This window comes from Ranitomeya variabilis, chromosome 3, assembly GCF_051348905.1.
Source record: "Ranitomeya variabilis isolate aRanVar5 chromosome 3, aRanVar5.hap1, whole genome shotgun sequence".
NCBI lineage: Eukaryota > Metazoa > Chordata > Amphibia > Anura > Dendrobatidae > Ranitomeya > Ranitomeya variabilis.
Window position 1 is genome coordinate 778,087,238 of NC_135234.1, and position 18,369 is coordinate 778,105,606.

The window sequence follows — 18,369 nt, forward strand, 5'->3', positions numbered from 1 at the left end:
CAGCCGGAGAATCTAACTACCCCTAGGAGAAGAAAACAAAGACCTCTCTTGCCTCCAGAGAAAGGGACCCCAAAGCAAGATACAAGCCCCCCACAAATAATAACGGTGAGGTAAGAGGAAATGACAAACACAGAAATGAACCAGGTTCAGCAAAGAGAGGCCAGCTTACTAATAGCAGAATATAGCAAGATAACTTATCTGGTCAACAAAAACCCTATAAAAATCCACGCTGGAGATTCAAGAACCCCCGAACCGTCTAACGGTCCGGGGGGAGAACACCAGCCCCCTAGAGCTTCCAGCAAAGGTCAGGATACAGATAGGAACAAGCTGGACAAAAATACCAAACAAAACAAAAGCAAAAAGCAAAGAAGCAGACTTAGCTTGAAAAACAGGAACCAGGATCAGAGGACAAGAGCACAACAGATTAGCTCTGATTTCAACGATGCCAGGCATTGAACTGAAGGTCCAGGGAGCTTATATAGCAACGCCCCTGAACTAACGGCCCAGGTGAGGATATAGAAAAAGACAGACGCTCCAGAGTCAAATCACTAATGACCACTAGAGGGAGCAAAAAGCAAAATCACAACACATTCCCCTCCAATCCATTCATTCCCTGGGTTTTTACAGGCAGGGGCGCCTGCATTAACAGGCTTCTGCTTGTAAAACTAGTTAACCCTTTCAGATAGATTTACAACGTGGGACAGAATGACGGAAGGTAAGGAATATTGTTGTTTGTTTTTTTAAACTTTGTTTCAGGTGACAAGGGTCTTCAGGTGGATTAAGAGTCTAATAAAATATTACAACAACATGTCTTTATTTCATTAAAATAATGTGTGTGTGTGTGTGTGTGTGTTTTCCTAACCATTTCGTACGATTGGATTAATAATGGATAGGTGACATAATTGACGCCTCTCCATTATTAATCTGGCTTAATGTCACCTTACAATAGCAAGGTGACATTAACCCTTCATTACCCCATATCCCACAGCTACACAGGAGTGGGAAGAGAGTGGCCAAGTGCCAGAATAGGCGCATCTTCCAGATGTGCCTTTTCTGGGGTGGCTGGGGGCAGATGTTTGTAGCCAGGGGGAGGTGTTATGACCCCAATGGCAGAGGGTCTCAGGAATCAATACCAAGTCTGCAAACACAAAAAACCAGCTCATAGGGCAGTGGTAACTGGGCTGACCATATATCTAATCCTAGCACCACAAATAGAAGTAGCCGGGGAACGTGCCTACGGTGGTTCTAGACGTCTCGCGCCAGCCGGAGAACGAACTAACCCTAGAAGGGAAAAGAAAGACATTTCTTGCCTCCAGAGAAAAGACCCCAAAAGTTGGATACAAGCCCCCAACAAATAATAACGGTGAGGTAAGAGGAAAAGACAAACATAAGAATGAGCTAGGTATTTAGCAAAGAGAGGCCCACTAGCTAATAGCAGAATATAGTAAGATGACTTATATGGTCAGCAAAAACCCTATTAAAATATCCACGCTGGATATTCAAGAACCCCCGAACCGTCTAACGGCCGGGGGGAGAACACCAGCCCCCTAGAGCTTCCAGCAAGGTCAGAAATCACATTTAGTACAAGCTGGACAAAAATAGTAGCAAAGCAAGTAACTCAAAAAACAAAGAAGCAAGACTTAGCTTAATTTTGCAAGAGCCAGGACCAGCAGACAGGAGCAACAGAAGGATCTGATTACAACGATGCCAGGCACTGGACTAAGGATCCAGGAAGTTAATATAGCGACACCCCTGGACTAACGACCCAGGTGAGTGCCAAACAGAAAAAAGACAATCCCAGAGTCATACCACTAGTGACCACAAGAGGGAGCCAAAAAGTCTAATTCACAACAGTACCCCCCCCTTAAGGAGGGGTCACCGAACCCTCACCAAGACCACCAGGGCGATCAGGATGAGCAGCGTGAAAGGCACGAACTAAATCGGCCGCATGCACATCAGAGGCAACCACCCAGGAATTATCCTCCTGACCATAGCCCTTCCACTTGACCAGATACTGAAGCCTCCGCCTGGAGAGACGAGAATCCAAGATCTTCTCCACCACATACTCCAACTCGCCCTCAACCAACACCAGAGCAGGAGGCTCAACAGAAGGAACCACAGGTACAACGTACCGCCGCAACAAAGACCTATGGAACACGTTGTGAATGGCAAACGACACAGGAAGATCCAAGCGAAAGGACACAGGATTAAGGATTTCCAATATCTTGTAAGGACCGATGAAGTGAGGCTTAAATTTAGGAGAGGAGACCTTCATAGGAACAAATCGAGAAGACAGCCATACCAAATACCCAACACGAAGTCGGGGACCACACCGCGGCGGCGGTTGGCAAAACGCTGAGCCTTCTCTTGTGACAACTTTAAGTTGTCCACCACATGATTCCAGATCTGCTGCAACCTATCCACCACAGAATCTATCCCAGGACAGTCAGAAGGCTCCACATGTCCCGAGGAAAAACGAGGATGGAAACCAGAGTTGCAGAAAAATGGCGAAACCAATGTAGCGGAACTAGCCCGATTATTAAGGGCAAACTCAGCAAACGGCAAGAAGGTCACCCAATCATCCTGATCCGCAGAAACAAAACACCTCAAATAAGCCTCCAGAGTCTGATTAGTTCGCTCCGTTTGTCCATTAGTCTGAGGATGAAAGGCAGACGAAAACGACAACTCAATGCCCATCCTAGCACAAAAGGATCGCCAGAACCTGGAAACAAACTGGGATCCTCTGTCAGACACAATATTCTCAGGAATGCCGTGTAAACAAACCACATTCTGAAAGAACACAGGAACCAGATCGGAAGAGGAAGGCAGCTTAGGCAAAGGTACCAAATGGACCATCTTAGAAAAGCGATCACATACCATCCAGATGACAGACATGCCCTGAGACACCGGGAGATCTGAAATGAAATCCATGGAAATGTGTGTCCAAGGCCTCTTCGGGACAGGCAAGGGCAAGAGCAACCCGCTGGCACGCGAACAGCAAGGCTTAGCCCGAGCACAAGTCCCACAGGACTGCACAAACGACCGCACATCCCGTGACAAGGAAGGCCACCAAAAGGACCTAGCCACCAGATCTCTGGTGCCAAAAATTCCCGGATGCCCTGCCAACACCGAGGAATGAACCTCGGAAATGACTCTGCTGGTCCACTTATCAGGAACAAACAGTCTGTCAGGTGGACAAGAGTCAGGTCTACCAGCCTGAAATCTCTGCAACACACGTCGCAAATCCGGAGAAATGGCTGACAAGATAACTCCCTCTTTATGAATACCAACTGGTTCTGCGACTCCCGGAGAGTCAGGCACAAAGCTCCTTGAAAGAGCATCAGCCTTCACATTCTTTGAACCTGGTAAATACGAGACCACAAAGTCAAAACGGGAGAAAAACAATGACCAGCGGGCCTGTCTCGGATTAAGGCGTTTAGCAGACTCGAGATACATCAGATTTTTGTGATCAGTCAAGACCACCACACGATGCTTAGCACCCTCGAGCCAATGACGCCACTCCTCAAATGCCCACTTCATGGCCAACAACTCCCGATTGCCAACATCATAATTCCGCTCAGCAGGCGAAAACTTCCTCGAGAAAAAGGCACAAGGTCTCATCACAGAGCAACCAGGGCCTCTCTGCGACAAAACGGCCCCTGCCCCAATCTCAGAAGCATCCACTTCAACCTGAAAGGGAAGTGAGACATCAGGCTGGCACAAAACAGGCGCCGAAGTAAACCGGCGCTTCAACTCCTGGAAAGCCTACACGGCTGCAGGAGCCCAGTTAGCAACATCAGAACCTTTCTTGGTCATATCCGTCAAAGGTTTAGCAATGCTAGAAAAATTAGCAATAAAATGACGGTAGAAGTTAGCAAAACCCAAGAACTTCTGAAGACTCTTAACTGACGTGGGTTGAGTCCAATCATGAATAGCACGGACCTTGACTGGGTCCATCTCCACCGCAGAAGGGGAAAAAATAAACCCCAAAAAGGGAACCTTCTGTACTCCAAAGAGACACTTTGAGCCCTTAACAAATAAAGCATTCTCACGCAAAACCTGAAACACCATCCTGACCTGCTCTACATGCGAGTCCCAGTCATCAGAAAAAACCAGAATATCATCCAGATAAACGATCATAAATTTATCCAGATACTTCCGGAAAATATCATGCATAAAGGACTGAAACACTGAAGGAGCATTAGAGAGCCCAAAAGGCATCACCAAGTACTCAAAATGACCTTCGGGCGTATTAAACGCGGTTTTCCATTCATCTCCTCGCTTAATACGCACAAGGTTGTACGCACCACGAAGATCTATCTTGGTAAACCACTTGGCACCTTTAATTCGGGCAAACAAGTCTGACAACAGAGGCAAAGGATACTGAAATTTAACAGTGATTTTATTCAAAAGCCGATAGTCAATACAAGGTCTCAAAGATCTGTCCTTCTTGGCCACAAAAAAGAATCCCGCACCAAGAGGGGAAGAGGAAGGACGGATATGCCCCTTCTCCAGAGATTCCTTGATATACGAACGCATTGCGGTATGCTCAGGTACAGACAGGTTAAATAGTCTTCCCTTAGGAAATTTGCTACCTGGAATCAAATCTATGGCACAGTCACAGTCCCTATGAGGAGGCAGAACACTGGACCTGGACTCGCTGAACACATCCTGATAATCAGACAAATACTCAGGAACTTCCGAAGGAGTAGAGGAAGCAATAGACACCGGCGGGGAATCACCATGAATACCCTGACAACCCCAACTTGACACAGACATTGCCTTCCAATCCAAGACTGGATTATGGGTCTGTAACCATGGCAGACCCAAAATGACCAAATCATGCATTTTATGCAGAACAAGAAAACGAATCACCTCCCGATGTTCAGGAGTCATGCACATGGTTACCTGTGTCCAAAACTGCGGTTTATTTTCCGCCAATGGCGTAGCATCAATACCCCTCAGAGGGATAGGATTAACCAACGGCTCAAGAACAAAACCACAACGCTTGGCAAATGACAGATCCATAAGACTCAGGGCAGCACCTGAATCCACAAACGCCATAACAGGGTAAGAGGACAATGAGCAAATTAAAGTCACAGACAAAATAAATTTAGGTTGCAAATTACCAATGGCGACAGGACTAACAACCCTTGTTAGGCGTTTAGAGCATGCTGATATAACATGTGTAGAATCACCACAGTAAAAACACAACCCATTCTGACGTCTATGATTTTTCCGCTCATTTCTGGTCTGAATTCTATCACATTGCATTAAATCAGGTGTTTGTTCAGACAACACCACCAGAGGATTAGCGGTTTTGCGCTCCCGCAAACGCCGGTCAATTTGAATAGCCAGCGCCATGGAATCATTCAGACTTGTAGGAATGGAGAAACCCACCATCACATTCTTAATGGCTTCAGAAAGGCCATTTCTGAAGTTTGCGGCCAGAGCACACTCATTCCACTGAGTAAGCACGGACCATTTCCGAAATTTTTGGCAATACACTTCAGCTTCATCCTGGCCCCGAGAAATAGCCAGCAAGGCTTTTTCTGCCTGAACCTCAAGATTGGGTTCCTCGTAAAGCAATCCGAGCGCCAGAAAAAAACGCATCAATATTTGCCAATGCCGGATCTCCTGGCGCTAGCGAGAAGGCCCAATCCTGAGGGTCGCCCCGTAAAAAAGAGATAACAATTTTAACTTGCTGAACAGAGTCTCCAGATGAACGGGGTCTCAGAGATAGAAACAACTTACAATTATCCCTGAAATTCCTAAACTTAAATCGGTCTCCAGAAAACAGTTCAGGAATAGGTATTTTAGGTTCAGACATAGGACTACTGGTAACAAAATCTTGTATGCTTTGCACACGACCAGCAAGCTGGTCCACACTTGTAATCAAGGTCTGGACATTCATGTCTGCAGCAAGCTCAAGCCACTCAGAGGTAAAGGGGAGGAAGAGAGGAAAAAAAATAACAAAAAAAATTCAGAATTTCCTTTCTTATATCCCACTTCTGCAATGCATTAAACATTCAATGTCGGCCTGGCAGACCCCAATGGCAGAGGGTCTCAGGAATCAATACCAAGTCTGCAAACACAGAAAACAAGCTCATAGGGCAGTGGTAACTGGGCTGACCATATATCTAATCCTAGCACCACAAATAGAAGTAGCCGGGGAACGTGCCTACGTTGGTTCTAGACGTCTCGCGCCAGCCGGAGAACTAACTAACCCTAGAAGGGAAAAGAAAGACCTTTCTTGCCTCCAGAGAAAAGACCCCAAAAGTTGGATACAAGCCCCCAACAAATAACGGTGAGGTAAGAGGAAAAGACAAACATAAGAATGAGCTAGGTATTTAGCAAAGAGAGGCCCACTAGCTAATAGCAGAATATAGTAAGATGACTTATATGGTCAGCAAAAACCCTATTAAAATATCCACGCTGGATATTCAAGAACCCCCGAACCGTCTAACGGCCGGGGGGAGAACACCAGCCCCCTAGAGCTTCCAGCAAGGTCAGAAATCACATTTAGTACAAGCTGGACAAAAATAGTAGCAAAGCAAGTAACTCAAAAAACAAAGAAGCAAGACTTAGCTTAATTTTGCAAGAGCCAGGACCAGCAGACAGGAGCAACAGAAGGATCTGATTACAACGATGCCAGGCACTGGACTAAGGATCCAGGAAGTTTATATAGCAACACCCCTGGACTAACGACCCAGGTGAGTGCCAAACAGAAAAAAAGACAATCCCAGAGTCATACCACTAGTGACCACAAGAGGGAGCCAAAAAGTCTAATTCACAACAGGGAGGCCAATAACCATGGACCCGCTCCTGGCTATTAACCCCTTCCCGACCCATGACGCCACGTAGGCATCATGAAAACCCGTGCCAATCCGACCCATGACGCCTATGTGGCATCATGGAATGATCGCGTCGCTGCAGAATGGGTGAAAGGGTTAACTCCGATTTCACCCGTTCTGCAGGGACAGGGGGAGTGGTACTTCAGCCCAGGGGGGGTGGCTTCACCCCCCCGTGGCTACGATCGCTCTGATTGGCTGTTGAAAGTGAAACTGCCAATCAGAGCGATTTGTAATATTTCACCTAAAAAACTGGTGAAATATTACAATCCAGCCATGGCCGATGCTGCAATATCATCGGCCATGGCTGGAAATACTGAAGTGACCCCCCCCTACCCCACCGATCGCCCCCCCAAGCCACCGATCTGTCCCGTAGTCCCCTCCGTCCTGTGCTCCGCTCCCCCGTCCTCCTGTCCGCTCCCCCCGTGCTCCTATGTCACCCCCCCGTGCTCCGACGCCCCCCCGTGCCCCGATCTCTCCCCCCTTATACTTACCGAGGCTCCCGGTGCCCGTCCGCCTCCTCCATGGGCGCCGCCATCTTCCAAAATGGCGGGCGCATGCTCAGTGCGCCCGCCGAATCTGCCGGCCGGCAGATTCATTACAAAGTACATTTTGATCGCTGTGGTAGGTTCTATCACAGCGATCAAAATAAAAAAAATAAATAAAACCCCCCCCCCATAGGTAGGGACAATAATAAAATAAAGAAAATATTTTTTTTTCTTTTTCCACTAGGGTTAGGGTTAGAACTAGGGTTAGAACTAGGGGTAGGGTTAGGGTTAGGGTTACGGGTAGGGTTAGGGTTAGGGGTAGGGTTATGGCATGTGGACACAGTGCGGATTTGGCTGCGGATCCGCAGCGGATTGGCCGCGGATCCGCAGCGGATTGGCCGGATCCGCAGTGGATTGGCCGCTGCGAATTCGTAGCAGTTTTCCATCAGGTTTACAGTACCATGTACACTTATGGAAAACCAAATCCGCTGTGCCCATGGTGCGGAAAATTCCGTGCAGAAACGCTGCGTTGTATTTTCCGCAGCATGTCAATTCTTTGTGCGGATTCCGCAGCGTTTTACACCTGTTCCTCAATAGGAATCCGCAGGTGAAATCCGCACAAAAAAACACTGGAAATCTGCTGTAAATCCGCAGGTAAAACGCAGTGCCTTTTACCTGCAGATTTTTCAAAAATCGTGCGGAACAATCTCACATGAATCCGCAACGTGGGCACATAGCCTTAGGGTTAGGGTTGGAATTAGAGTTGGGGTTGGAATTAGGGCTAGGGTTGGAAATAGGGTTAAGATTAGGCTTGTGGTTAGGGTTACGGATAGGGTTAGGGGTGCGTTGGGGTTACAGTTGTGGTTAGGGTTGGGATTAGGGTTAGGGTTGGGATTAGGGTTAGGATTAGGGTTGGAATTAGGGTTACGGGTGTGTTGCGATTAGGGTTGTGGTTAGGGGTGTGTTGGGGTTAGGGTTGTGATTAGGGTTATGGCTACAGTTGGGATTAGGATTAGGGGTGTGTTGGGGTTAGTGTTGAAGTTAGAATTGAGGGGTTTCCACTGTTTAGGCACATCAGGGGTCTCCAAACGCAACATGGCGCCACCATTGATTCCAGCCAATCTTGCGTTCAAAAAGTCAAATGGTGCTCCCTCCCTTCCAAGCCCCGACGTGCGCCCAAACAGTGTTGTACCCCCACATTTGGGGTACCAGCATACTCAGGACAAACTGGGCAACAACTGTTGGGGTCCAATTTCTCCTGTTACCCTTGCAAAAATAAAAAATTACTTGCTAAAACATAATTTTTGAGGAAAGAACAATTATTTTTTATTTTCACGGCTCTGCGTTATTAGCTTCTGTGAAGCACTTGGGGGTTGAAAGTGCTCACCACACATCTAGATAAGATCCTTCGGGGGTCTAGTTTCCAAAATGGGGTCACTTGTGGGGTGTTTCTACTGTTTAGGCACATCAGGGGCTCTGCAAATGCAATGTGACGCCCGCAGACCATTCCATCAAAGTCTGCATTTCAAATGTCACTACTTCCCTTCCGAGCCCTGACGTGTGCCCAAACAGTGGTTTACCCCCACATATGGGGTACCAGCACACTCACAACAAACTGGGCAACAAATATTGGGGCCCAATTTCTCCTGTTACCCTTGTGAAAATAAAAAATTGCTTGCTAAAACATCTTTTTTGAGGAAAGAAAAATGATTTTTTATTTTCACGGCTCTGCGTTGTAAACTTCTGTGAAGCACTTGGGGGTTGAACGTGCTCACCACACATCTAGATAAGTTCCTTGGGGGGTCTAGTTTCCAAAATGGGGTCACTTGTGGGGGGTTTCTACTGTTTAGGCATATCAGGGGCTCTGCAAACGTAACATGATGCCCGCAGACCATTCCATCAAAGTCTGCATTCCAAAACGTCACTACTTCCCTTCCGAGCCCCGGCATGTGCCCAAACAGTGGTTTACCCCCATATATGGGGTATCAGCGTACTCAGGAGAAACTGGACAACAACTTTTGGGTCCAATTTCTCCTGTTACTCTTGCAAAAATAAAAAATTCTGGGCTAAAAAAATATTTTTGAGGAAAGGAAACACATTATTTTCACGGCTCTGCGTTATAAACTTCTGTGAAGCACTTGGGGGTTTAAAGTGCTCACCACACATCTAGATAAGTTCCCTTGGGGGTCTAGTTTCCAAAATGGAGTCACTTGTGGGGAGTTCCTACTGTTTAGGCACATCAGGGGCTCTGCAAAAGCAACCTGACGCCCGCAGAGCATTCCATCAAAGTCTGCATTTCAAAACGTCACTACTTCCCTTCCGAACCCCAACGCGTGCCAAAACAGTGGTTTACCCCCACATATGGGGTATCAGCGTACTCAGGAGAAACTGGACAACAACTTTTGGGGTCCAATTTCTCCTGTTACCCTTCGGAAAATAAAAAATTGTGGGCTAAAAAATCATTTTTGAGAAAAGAAAAATTATTTTTTATTTTCATGGCTCTGCGTTATAAACTTCTGTGAAGCACTTGGGGGTTCAAAGTGCTCACCACACATCTAGGTTAGTTCCTTGGGAGGTCTAGTTTCCAAAATGGGGTCACTTGTGTGGGAGCTCCAATGTTTAGGCACACAGGGGCTCTCCAAACGCGACATGGTGTCCGCTAATGATTGGAGCTAATTTTCCATTCAAAAAGCCAAATGGCGTGCCTTCCCTTCCGAGCCCTGCCGTGCGCCCAATCAGTGGTTTACCCCCACATATGGGGTATCCTCGTACTCAGGACAAACTGGACAACAACATTTGGGGTCCAATTTCTCTTATTACCCTTGGGAAAATAAAAAATTCTGGGCTAAAAATCATTTTTGAGGAAAGAAAAATTATTTTTTATTTTCACGGCTCTGCGTTATAAACTTCTGTGAAGCACCTGGGGGTTATAAGTGCTCACTATGCATCTAGATAAGTTCCTTGGGGGGTCTAGTTTCCAAAATTGGGTCACTTGTAGGGGAGCTCCAATGTTTAGACACACAGGGGCTCTCCAAACGCGACATGGTGTCCGCTAACGATTGGAGCTAATTTTCCATTCAAAAAGTCAAATGGCATGCCTCCCCTTCCGAGCCTTGCCGTGCACCCAAACAGTGGTTTACCCCCACATATGAGGTATCGGCGTACTCAGGAGAAATTGCCCAACAAATTTTAGGATCCATTTTATCCTGTTGCCCATGTGAAAATGAAAGAATTGAGGCTAAAAGAAATTGTGTGAAAAAAAAGTACTTTTTCATTTTTGCAGATCAATTTGTGAAGCACCTGGGGGTTTAAAGTGCTCACTATGCCTCTAGATAAGTTCCTTGGGGGGTCTAGTTTCCAAAATGGGGTCACTTGTGGAGGAGCTCCAATGTTTAGGCACACAGGGGCATTCCAAAAGCGACAGGGTGTCCGCTAACGATGGAGATAATTTTTCATTCAAAAAGTCAAATGGCGCTCCTTCCCTTCCGAGCCCTGCCGTGCGCCCAAACAGTGGTTTACCCCCACATATGAGGTATCAGCGTACTCAGAACAAATTGGACAACAACGTCCGTGGTCCAGTTTCTCCTTTTACCCTTGGGAAAATAAAAAAATTGTTGCTTAAAGATCATTTTTGTGACTAAAAAGTTAAATGTTAATTTTTTACTTCCATGTTGCTTCTGCTGCTGTGAAACACCTGAAGGGTTAATAAACTTCTTGAATGTGGTTTTGAGCACCTTGAGGGGTGCAGTTTTTAGAATGGTGTCACTTTTGGGTATTTTCAGCCATATAGAACCCTCAAAATGACTTCAAATGTGAGGTGGTGCCTAAAAAAAATGGTTTTGTAAATTTTGTTGTAAAAATGAGAAATCACTGGTCAAATTTTAACCCTTATAACTTCCTAGCAAAAAAAAAATTTGTTTCCAAAATTGTGCTGATGTAAAGTAGACATGTGGGAAACGTTATTTATTAACTATTTTGTGTCACATAACTCTCTGGTTTAACAGAATAAAAATTCAAAATGTGAAAATTGCGAAATTTTCAACATTTTCGCCAAATTTCCGTTTTTTTCACAAATAAACTCAGAAATTATCGACCTAAATTTACCACTAACATGAAGCCCAATATGTCACGAAAAAACAATCTCAGAATCGCTAGGATCCGTTGAAGCGTTCCGGAGTTATTACCTCATAAAGGGACACTGGTCAGAATTGCAAAAAACGGCAAGGTCATTAAGGCCAAAATAGGCTGGGTCATGAAGGGGTTAATATCTGCCCCCAGTCACTGGCTTTACCACTCTGGCGGAGAAAATTGCGCGGGAGCGCACGCCAATTTTTCCCGACATTTAACCCTTTATTTTAATAGCTAGAGCCCCCAAATTTGACACACAGACACTTCTAACATTACTGAAGAGGAATATGTAATAACAGAAGGGATATGAGATGATTTACTGTATGTAACCATGTCTCATATCCTGTCGGTATATATATGTATATATACCTATTCTATGTGTATATATCTACTCTATTGTAACCTGTCAGTGTGATTTTACTGTACATCACATGCGTTCAAAAAAGCAACAAAACGCATGTGCTTAAAAACGCATGCGTTTACATTGACAGCAATGCGTTTTTTTGTCGCAATCCTTGCGCGATCGAACGCATGCGTTTCCTGGCGGCAAATAGACGCCTCTAGAAATTACTACATGTTGCATTTCCGCGACAAGCCGCAAACGACGAGACGACGCATGCGTCGTCAAACGCGGCAAAACGCGAACAAAAAAAATATGCGGTACAAACGCTGCGGCCACAAACGCAAATGTGAAACCAGCCTAAGACAGTAGGCGCACGGAACCTCACCTGACGATGAGTACCGACTTTACTCACATGTTTCTACCTTTGTAATATATTTCCTATGGAATGCGACAGATGTATCGGCTACAGAATTATTGCATATATGAGTATTGGCTGGTATTTGTTATTTGGCATCATGCCCATGTGGGATATATAGTTTGGTCCACAGAGTGATTATCAGAACACTGGATCAGCTGTGATCTGTTTGGCAGATAACATTGATTTCAATGCATGTGAATATGTCCCACAGTCTAGGTGGATGGTAATTGCAGTAATCTATGCAAAGGGACGTTTGTCATAAGAGATACAGACTAAGTGTGCAAACTGCATTGTAGTTCCGTCAATAGCCTATTACATGTTCTCCAATTGTTTATATTGCACGGTGTTGGGACGTAGGACTCCCTATCTATAGGTGTGCTTTATGTATAGTCAATAGGGGTACCTTTAGTACATGATTGTGTGGGTAGAGGGACCCATTGGGATTACTAGGGTCTATCTTGGGACCCCAGAGTCAGCCATCGTTGAGCGTGGGCACCACAACGCTTCCCCTAGGGCGCCTACCCCCGCTGTTAGGCAGATTTCAGCATAGACAATGTCCTTTTCCCCACATTAGTTTTTCTCACGGTGTGTTTTTCGTTTGTTTTTGGTGCAGCCACAGGTTGGTGGCATTTTAACAATATTTAATAAAATTTCTTTTTTGGGTTTTATATGATTACTTCCACAGGTATTTAGCCCAATCAGCTGTGGGCACCTGGTGCATCAGCATCAGAGTCTCAAAATCTTGCAGATGTTCATTGACTTCAGTGTGGACCTCATTTAACACTAGCACTTCTCTGTGGCGGAAAGGAATTAATGTTGGACCATCATGTGGGTAGGGTCTGGTGCTGATGGTAGGGGTACTGGAACTCCCCAAACTGATTCCATAACACAAGCCTTTTCCTCACTTCATCCTTTCCCCACTTGAGGCTCCAAGTCCTAATGCAACCAACAACTTGTGGATTTGAGCTGCTTTGGACTGGGTTGATTCCATACCGCCACTGGATCCTGCCTCTGGCACGTAGCTTAATTCCTCTGGGTCCATGTCAGCTGAGTTTTCATCATCCTCCACGATATACTGGGCATCCCAGTATAACAATTCTTGGATCAAATGTGACCGAGTGTCGGAGGCCCGGGATGGCACAGCTCCTGTAGTTGCCGTTTTTTGTTACGGCTATACATCCACTCTAGTACTCTTCCCAAAGCTAAGCTGGTGGGGTTGGACATGGTGGCACCTGAAACCTGCTGTGTATGCCTCACCTATGGTCTGCTGGGTCTGTCTATATCCCTTCCTGGTTGTGAAGCCCTTGGATGGTGTCTATGAAAACCAGTCCCCTGGATCACCCGGGTTGAGTAGTATCCTACCACTGCCATCACATGTGGAGACACGAGGGTCAGTGGGTGCTCTTGTCTACTGGCCTGGCTGTCTTATAAAAGACCGCAAGGACCATGGTTCATCCTACTGAATGCCCGTACTCCTTTCTCATGGGCAGAATACCAATCGGACAACACAGAGTGAGGGTAAAACAATGTGGGAATAATTTACTGAACCATCAACAGACAATAACATATATAACAGACCAGCAAATGCCCAAGATGCTGCAAATCACCGAGTGTCACCCTTCTGCTGGCTCACCGGGATTAGAGCATCTGCAACTTCAGGGCTTCAAGAGCCAACTACCCCCACCAGTGGCACGCCGCTTTTGACGGGCACCCACAGAGAGGAGGTAACGACAAGCTTAGGAAGCTGACCAAGGGCAGTGAAGTATGTGATCAGGTGATATGATTGTCCCAACCTGGATTTTAAAAAACCTTTGAGGGTTCAGTGATGGTCAGTGAAGCAGATCTGTATTCCTCCAGCTAGTGTCGTGGTCCATTAAGCTGGCATCCTGTAGATTGTCTCCAGGAACAGAGGTAGATCACCCTTTTACAGTTCACAACTGTCCTTTAGGCCATCATCCACATGTCAGGGGGAAGTGGGATGAGATTAACTCTCATTGTTCCAATATTTAATCAATCCACAGTTTGTCCTTCACTGTTTGAAAGTCAACAAGGTACACAGACTTATACAATAGGTAATTAACATATTAGCAAACATCAATTGTTCAATGACCCTGAGTCGCTGACCTCCAAGGATAGCAACACAATAATCAATACAAGAATCAACGTTGAGGGTCATATGAACAATGGCCTATGTCTCTTGACCCACCAAAGAAAAACATAATTCAAAAGTAAACGTTCAGACTCATATGAACACTAGTCTGTTTCCTGGCCTACTGAAAATATAACTCTGGCGTAATTAAGAATAAATGCTGTGTCGTCACAACCAGACTTTAAAGAAGAAAAAAATTATCTATTTAAATAAATGTAAGTATATACAGAGCAGTGAGACACCAGCCCCAACCCTAGAGTCAAGGGAAGAGGAGGAGGAGCTACTAGGCAATGAATTCAGTTACTACATGGCAGGAGAGAAAACACTGCACAGAGTGAGTGAAAGTTGGGACATGGCCCTGACCTCCTGGGACAGCGCCACCAAATTGAGACTGCACATGGCCCCTGTGTAACAAGGATTCAGGACAGTTGGGCGCTATGACTAACATGTCCTCGATTTTGTCAGAAGGTCCAGCATGAAACTGGTAGCAAAACGTCTGGTCATCCGCAGCGAGTCTGTGCCCACCATCAAAACTCCATGTGCTGCTCCTCAGCTGTACGGCGCCCCTGGTGGAGGGCTGCTGAATTACTACTAACTCTCCGAGCAAAGATAATGTAGTAGATGTCACCTGCAGTCCTATGTAACACCACAGATAACACAGTGATATCTCTGAGTACAGATAATGTAGTAGATGTCACCTGCAGTCCTATGTAACACCACAGATAACACAGTGATAACTCCCTGAGTACAGATAATGTAGTAGATGTCACCTGCAGTCCTATGCAACACCACAGATAACACACTGATATCTCTCTGAGTACAGATAATGTAGTAGATGTCACCTGCAGTCCTATGTAACACCACAGATAACACAGTGATAACTGTATGAGTACAGATAATGTAGTAGATGTCACCTGCAGTCCCATGTAACACCACAGATAACACAGTGATGACTCTCTGAGTACAGATAATGGAGTAGATGTCACCTGCAGTCCTATGTAACACTACAGATAACACAGTGATATCTCTCTGAGTACAGATAATGTAGATGTCACCTGCAGTCCTATGTAACACCACAGATAACACAGTGATAACTCTCTGAATACAGATAATGTAGTAGATGTCACCTGCAGTCCTATGTAACACCACAGATAACACAGTGATAACTCTGAGTACAGATAATGTAGTAGATGTCACCTGCAGTCCTATGTAACACCACAGACAACAGTGATAACTCTCTAGTACAGATAATGTAGTAGATGTCACCTGCAGTCCTATGTAACACCACAGGTAACACAGTGATAAGTCTCTGAGTACAGATAATGTAGTAGATGTCACCTGCAGTCCTATGTAACAGCACAGATAACACAGTGATAACTCTGAGTACAGATAATGTAGTAGATGTCACCTGCAGTCCTATGTAACACCACAGATAACACAGTGATAACTCTCTGAGTACAGATAATGTAGTAGATGTCACCTGCAGTCCTATGTAACACCACAGATAACACAGTGATGACTCTCTGAGTACAGATAATGTAGTAGATGTCACCTGCAGTCCTATGTAACAGCACAGATAACAGTGTTACTGGGGAAGCTGAGGGTCTCCTGTGGTCCCCACTCACCTGGCAGGAGGCAGAGGCAGCAGCTGAGCAGGGGCAGCAGTCTCATGTTGTGTGCAGTGTGGAGAAACTGCTGCGTTTTGGAGTTCAGGCCATAGAGGTGGTCGGGGTCCCTGGGTGCTGGCTGCCCCCAATGCCCTGTGTGGTGGTCTTCCTGTGCTGGCGGCTCGGCAGCATGTCTCGCTGGGTCTCTTGTGCTCTGGGTGTCAGTGTGGAGCGCAGTCTTCGCACCTCCTCGGTCTCCTCCTCCTCCCTCTCCTGCTGTTTCTCTTTGCTCCTCTTCTGGTTTCTGTATTTCTGGTGTCTTCTCTCAGGAGTCTGCACCGATCTCCCCTCCCGGCGCCTACAGTATATATATATATATATATATATATAAAACACACACACACACACACACACACACACACACACACACACACACACACACACACACACACACACACACACACACACACACACACACACACACACACGCTTCTCACAAGATCAGAATATCATCAAAAAGTGAATTTATTTCAGTTCTTCAATACAAAAAGTGAACCTCCTATATTCTATGGAGTCATTACACACAGAATGATCTATTCCATGTGTTTATTTCTGTTAATGTCGATGATTATGGCTTACAGCCAATGAAAACCCCAAAGTCATTATCTCAGTAAATTAGAATAATTAACACCTGTAAAGGCTCCTAAGTGTTTATGAATGTCGCTCAGTCTGTCAGTAGCTCCACAATCATGTGAAGATGTGTATATACTGCTCCCCCACCAGCCTTCAATCGTCGGTGAGCCAAGATGATGAATCAGCAGAATGGTGGGAATCCACGGTTCTCTTTCGTCCCTTGTACTGCAGCCATTGTATACCGTCATCTCCCCTTATACCGCAGTCTCCCCCGTTTCTTTCACGAGAGCAGAATTTGGGATCCCGCAGGAGAAACCTTGTCCCTGTGTCTGTGACAACCATAGATTGTGTACCACAGCAGCTGTCAGGATTTTTGCCCTGTCCAGACCCCGGAATCTTTTCAAGGACATTCTATTCATTTTTAAAAAAAGGATCAAGGTTTGTGAAAAACTGCAGCAATAAATCACAGTCTGAATGTAATCAGAGTGAAAATAAAACATCTCCTATGCAGTCTACTTTTCAGCTCCTTCTTGTACAGTCTGCTCTTCTGAGCCTTCCTGTGTGGTCTACTCTTCTGCTTTTTCCTGTGCCGTCTACTCTTCAGCTCCTTCCTGTGCTGTCTACTCTTCAGCTCCTTCCCGTGCCGTCTGCTCTTCAGCTCCTTCCTGTGGAGTCTCTCTCTCATGCATTCTACTCTTTTGCTCCTTCCTGTGCAGTCTACTCTTCAGCTCCTTCCTGTGCCGTCTACTCTTCAGCTCCTTCCTGTGCCGTCTACTCTTCAGCTCCTTCCTGTGCCGTCTACTCTTCAGCTCCTTCCTGTGCAGTCTACTCTTTTGCTCCTCCCTGTGCAGTCTACTCTTCAGCTGCTTCCTGTGCCATCTACTCTTTGGCTCCTTCCTGTGCCGTCTACTCTTCAGCTCCTTCCTGTGCCTCCTTCCTGTGCAGTCTACTCTTTTGCTCCTCCCTGTGCAGTCTACTCTTCAGCTGCTTCCTGTGCCATCTACTCTTCGGCTCCTTCCTGTGCCATCTACTCTTCAGCTCCTTCCTGTGCCGTCTACTCTTCAGCTGCTTTCTGTGCAGTCTCTCTCCTGCAGTCTACTCTTCAGCTCCTTCCTGTGCCGTCTATTCTTCAGCTACTTCCTGTGCCGTCTACTCTTCAGCTCCTTCCTGTGCAGTCTCTCTCTCCTGTGCAATCTACTCTTTTGCTCCTCCCTGTGCAGTCTACTCTTCTGCTCCTTTCTGTGCAGTCTCTCTCTTGTGCAGTCTACTCTTCAGCTCCTTCCTGTGCCGTCTACTCTTCAGCTCCTTCCTGTGCCATCTACCCTTCAGCTCCTTCCTGTGCCATCTACTCTTCAGCTCCTTCCTGTGCCGTCTACTCTTCAGCTCCTTCCTGTGCAGTCTCTCTCTTGTGCAATCTACTCTTTTGCTCCTCCCTGTGCAGTCTACTCTTCTGCTCCTTTCTGTGCAGTCTCTCTCTTGTGCAGTCTACTCTTCAGCTCCTTCCTGTGCCGTCTACTCTTCAGCTCCTTCCTGTGCCATCTACCCTTTAACTCCTTCCTGTGCAGTCTACTCTTCAGCTCCTTCCTGTGCCATCTACTCTTCAGCTCCTTCCTGTGCCGTCTACTCTTCCGCTCCTTCCTGTGCAGTCTACTCTTTTGCTCCTCCCTGTGCAGTCTACTCTTCAGCTGCTTCATGTGCCATCTACTCTTCGGCTCCTTCCTGTGCCATCTACTCTTCAGCTCCTTCCTGTGC

General features: G+C 46.1%; 1 protein-coding gene across 1 annotated transcript in view; it reads right to left on the reverse strand.

The window, feature by feature from the left end:
• Nucleotides 1-16,261, reverse strand: part of CHRNA10 (cholinergic receptor nicotinic alpha 10 subunit) — a 140,711-nt gene extending 124,450 nt beyond the window's left edge. Inside the window, exon 1 of the mRNA XM_077298921.1 lies at nucleotides 16,003-16,261. Coding sequence (XP_077155036.1) covers nucleotides 16,003-16,048 — 46 coding nt within the window. The 5' untranslated portion in view covers nucleotides 16,049-16,261. The remainder of the gene's footprint in view (nucleotides 1-16,002) is intronic.
• Between the last annotated feature and the right edge of the window lie 2,108 nt (nucleotides 16,262-18,369).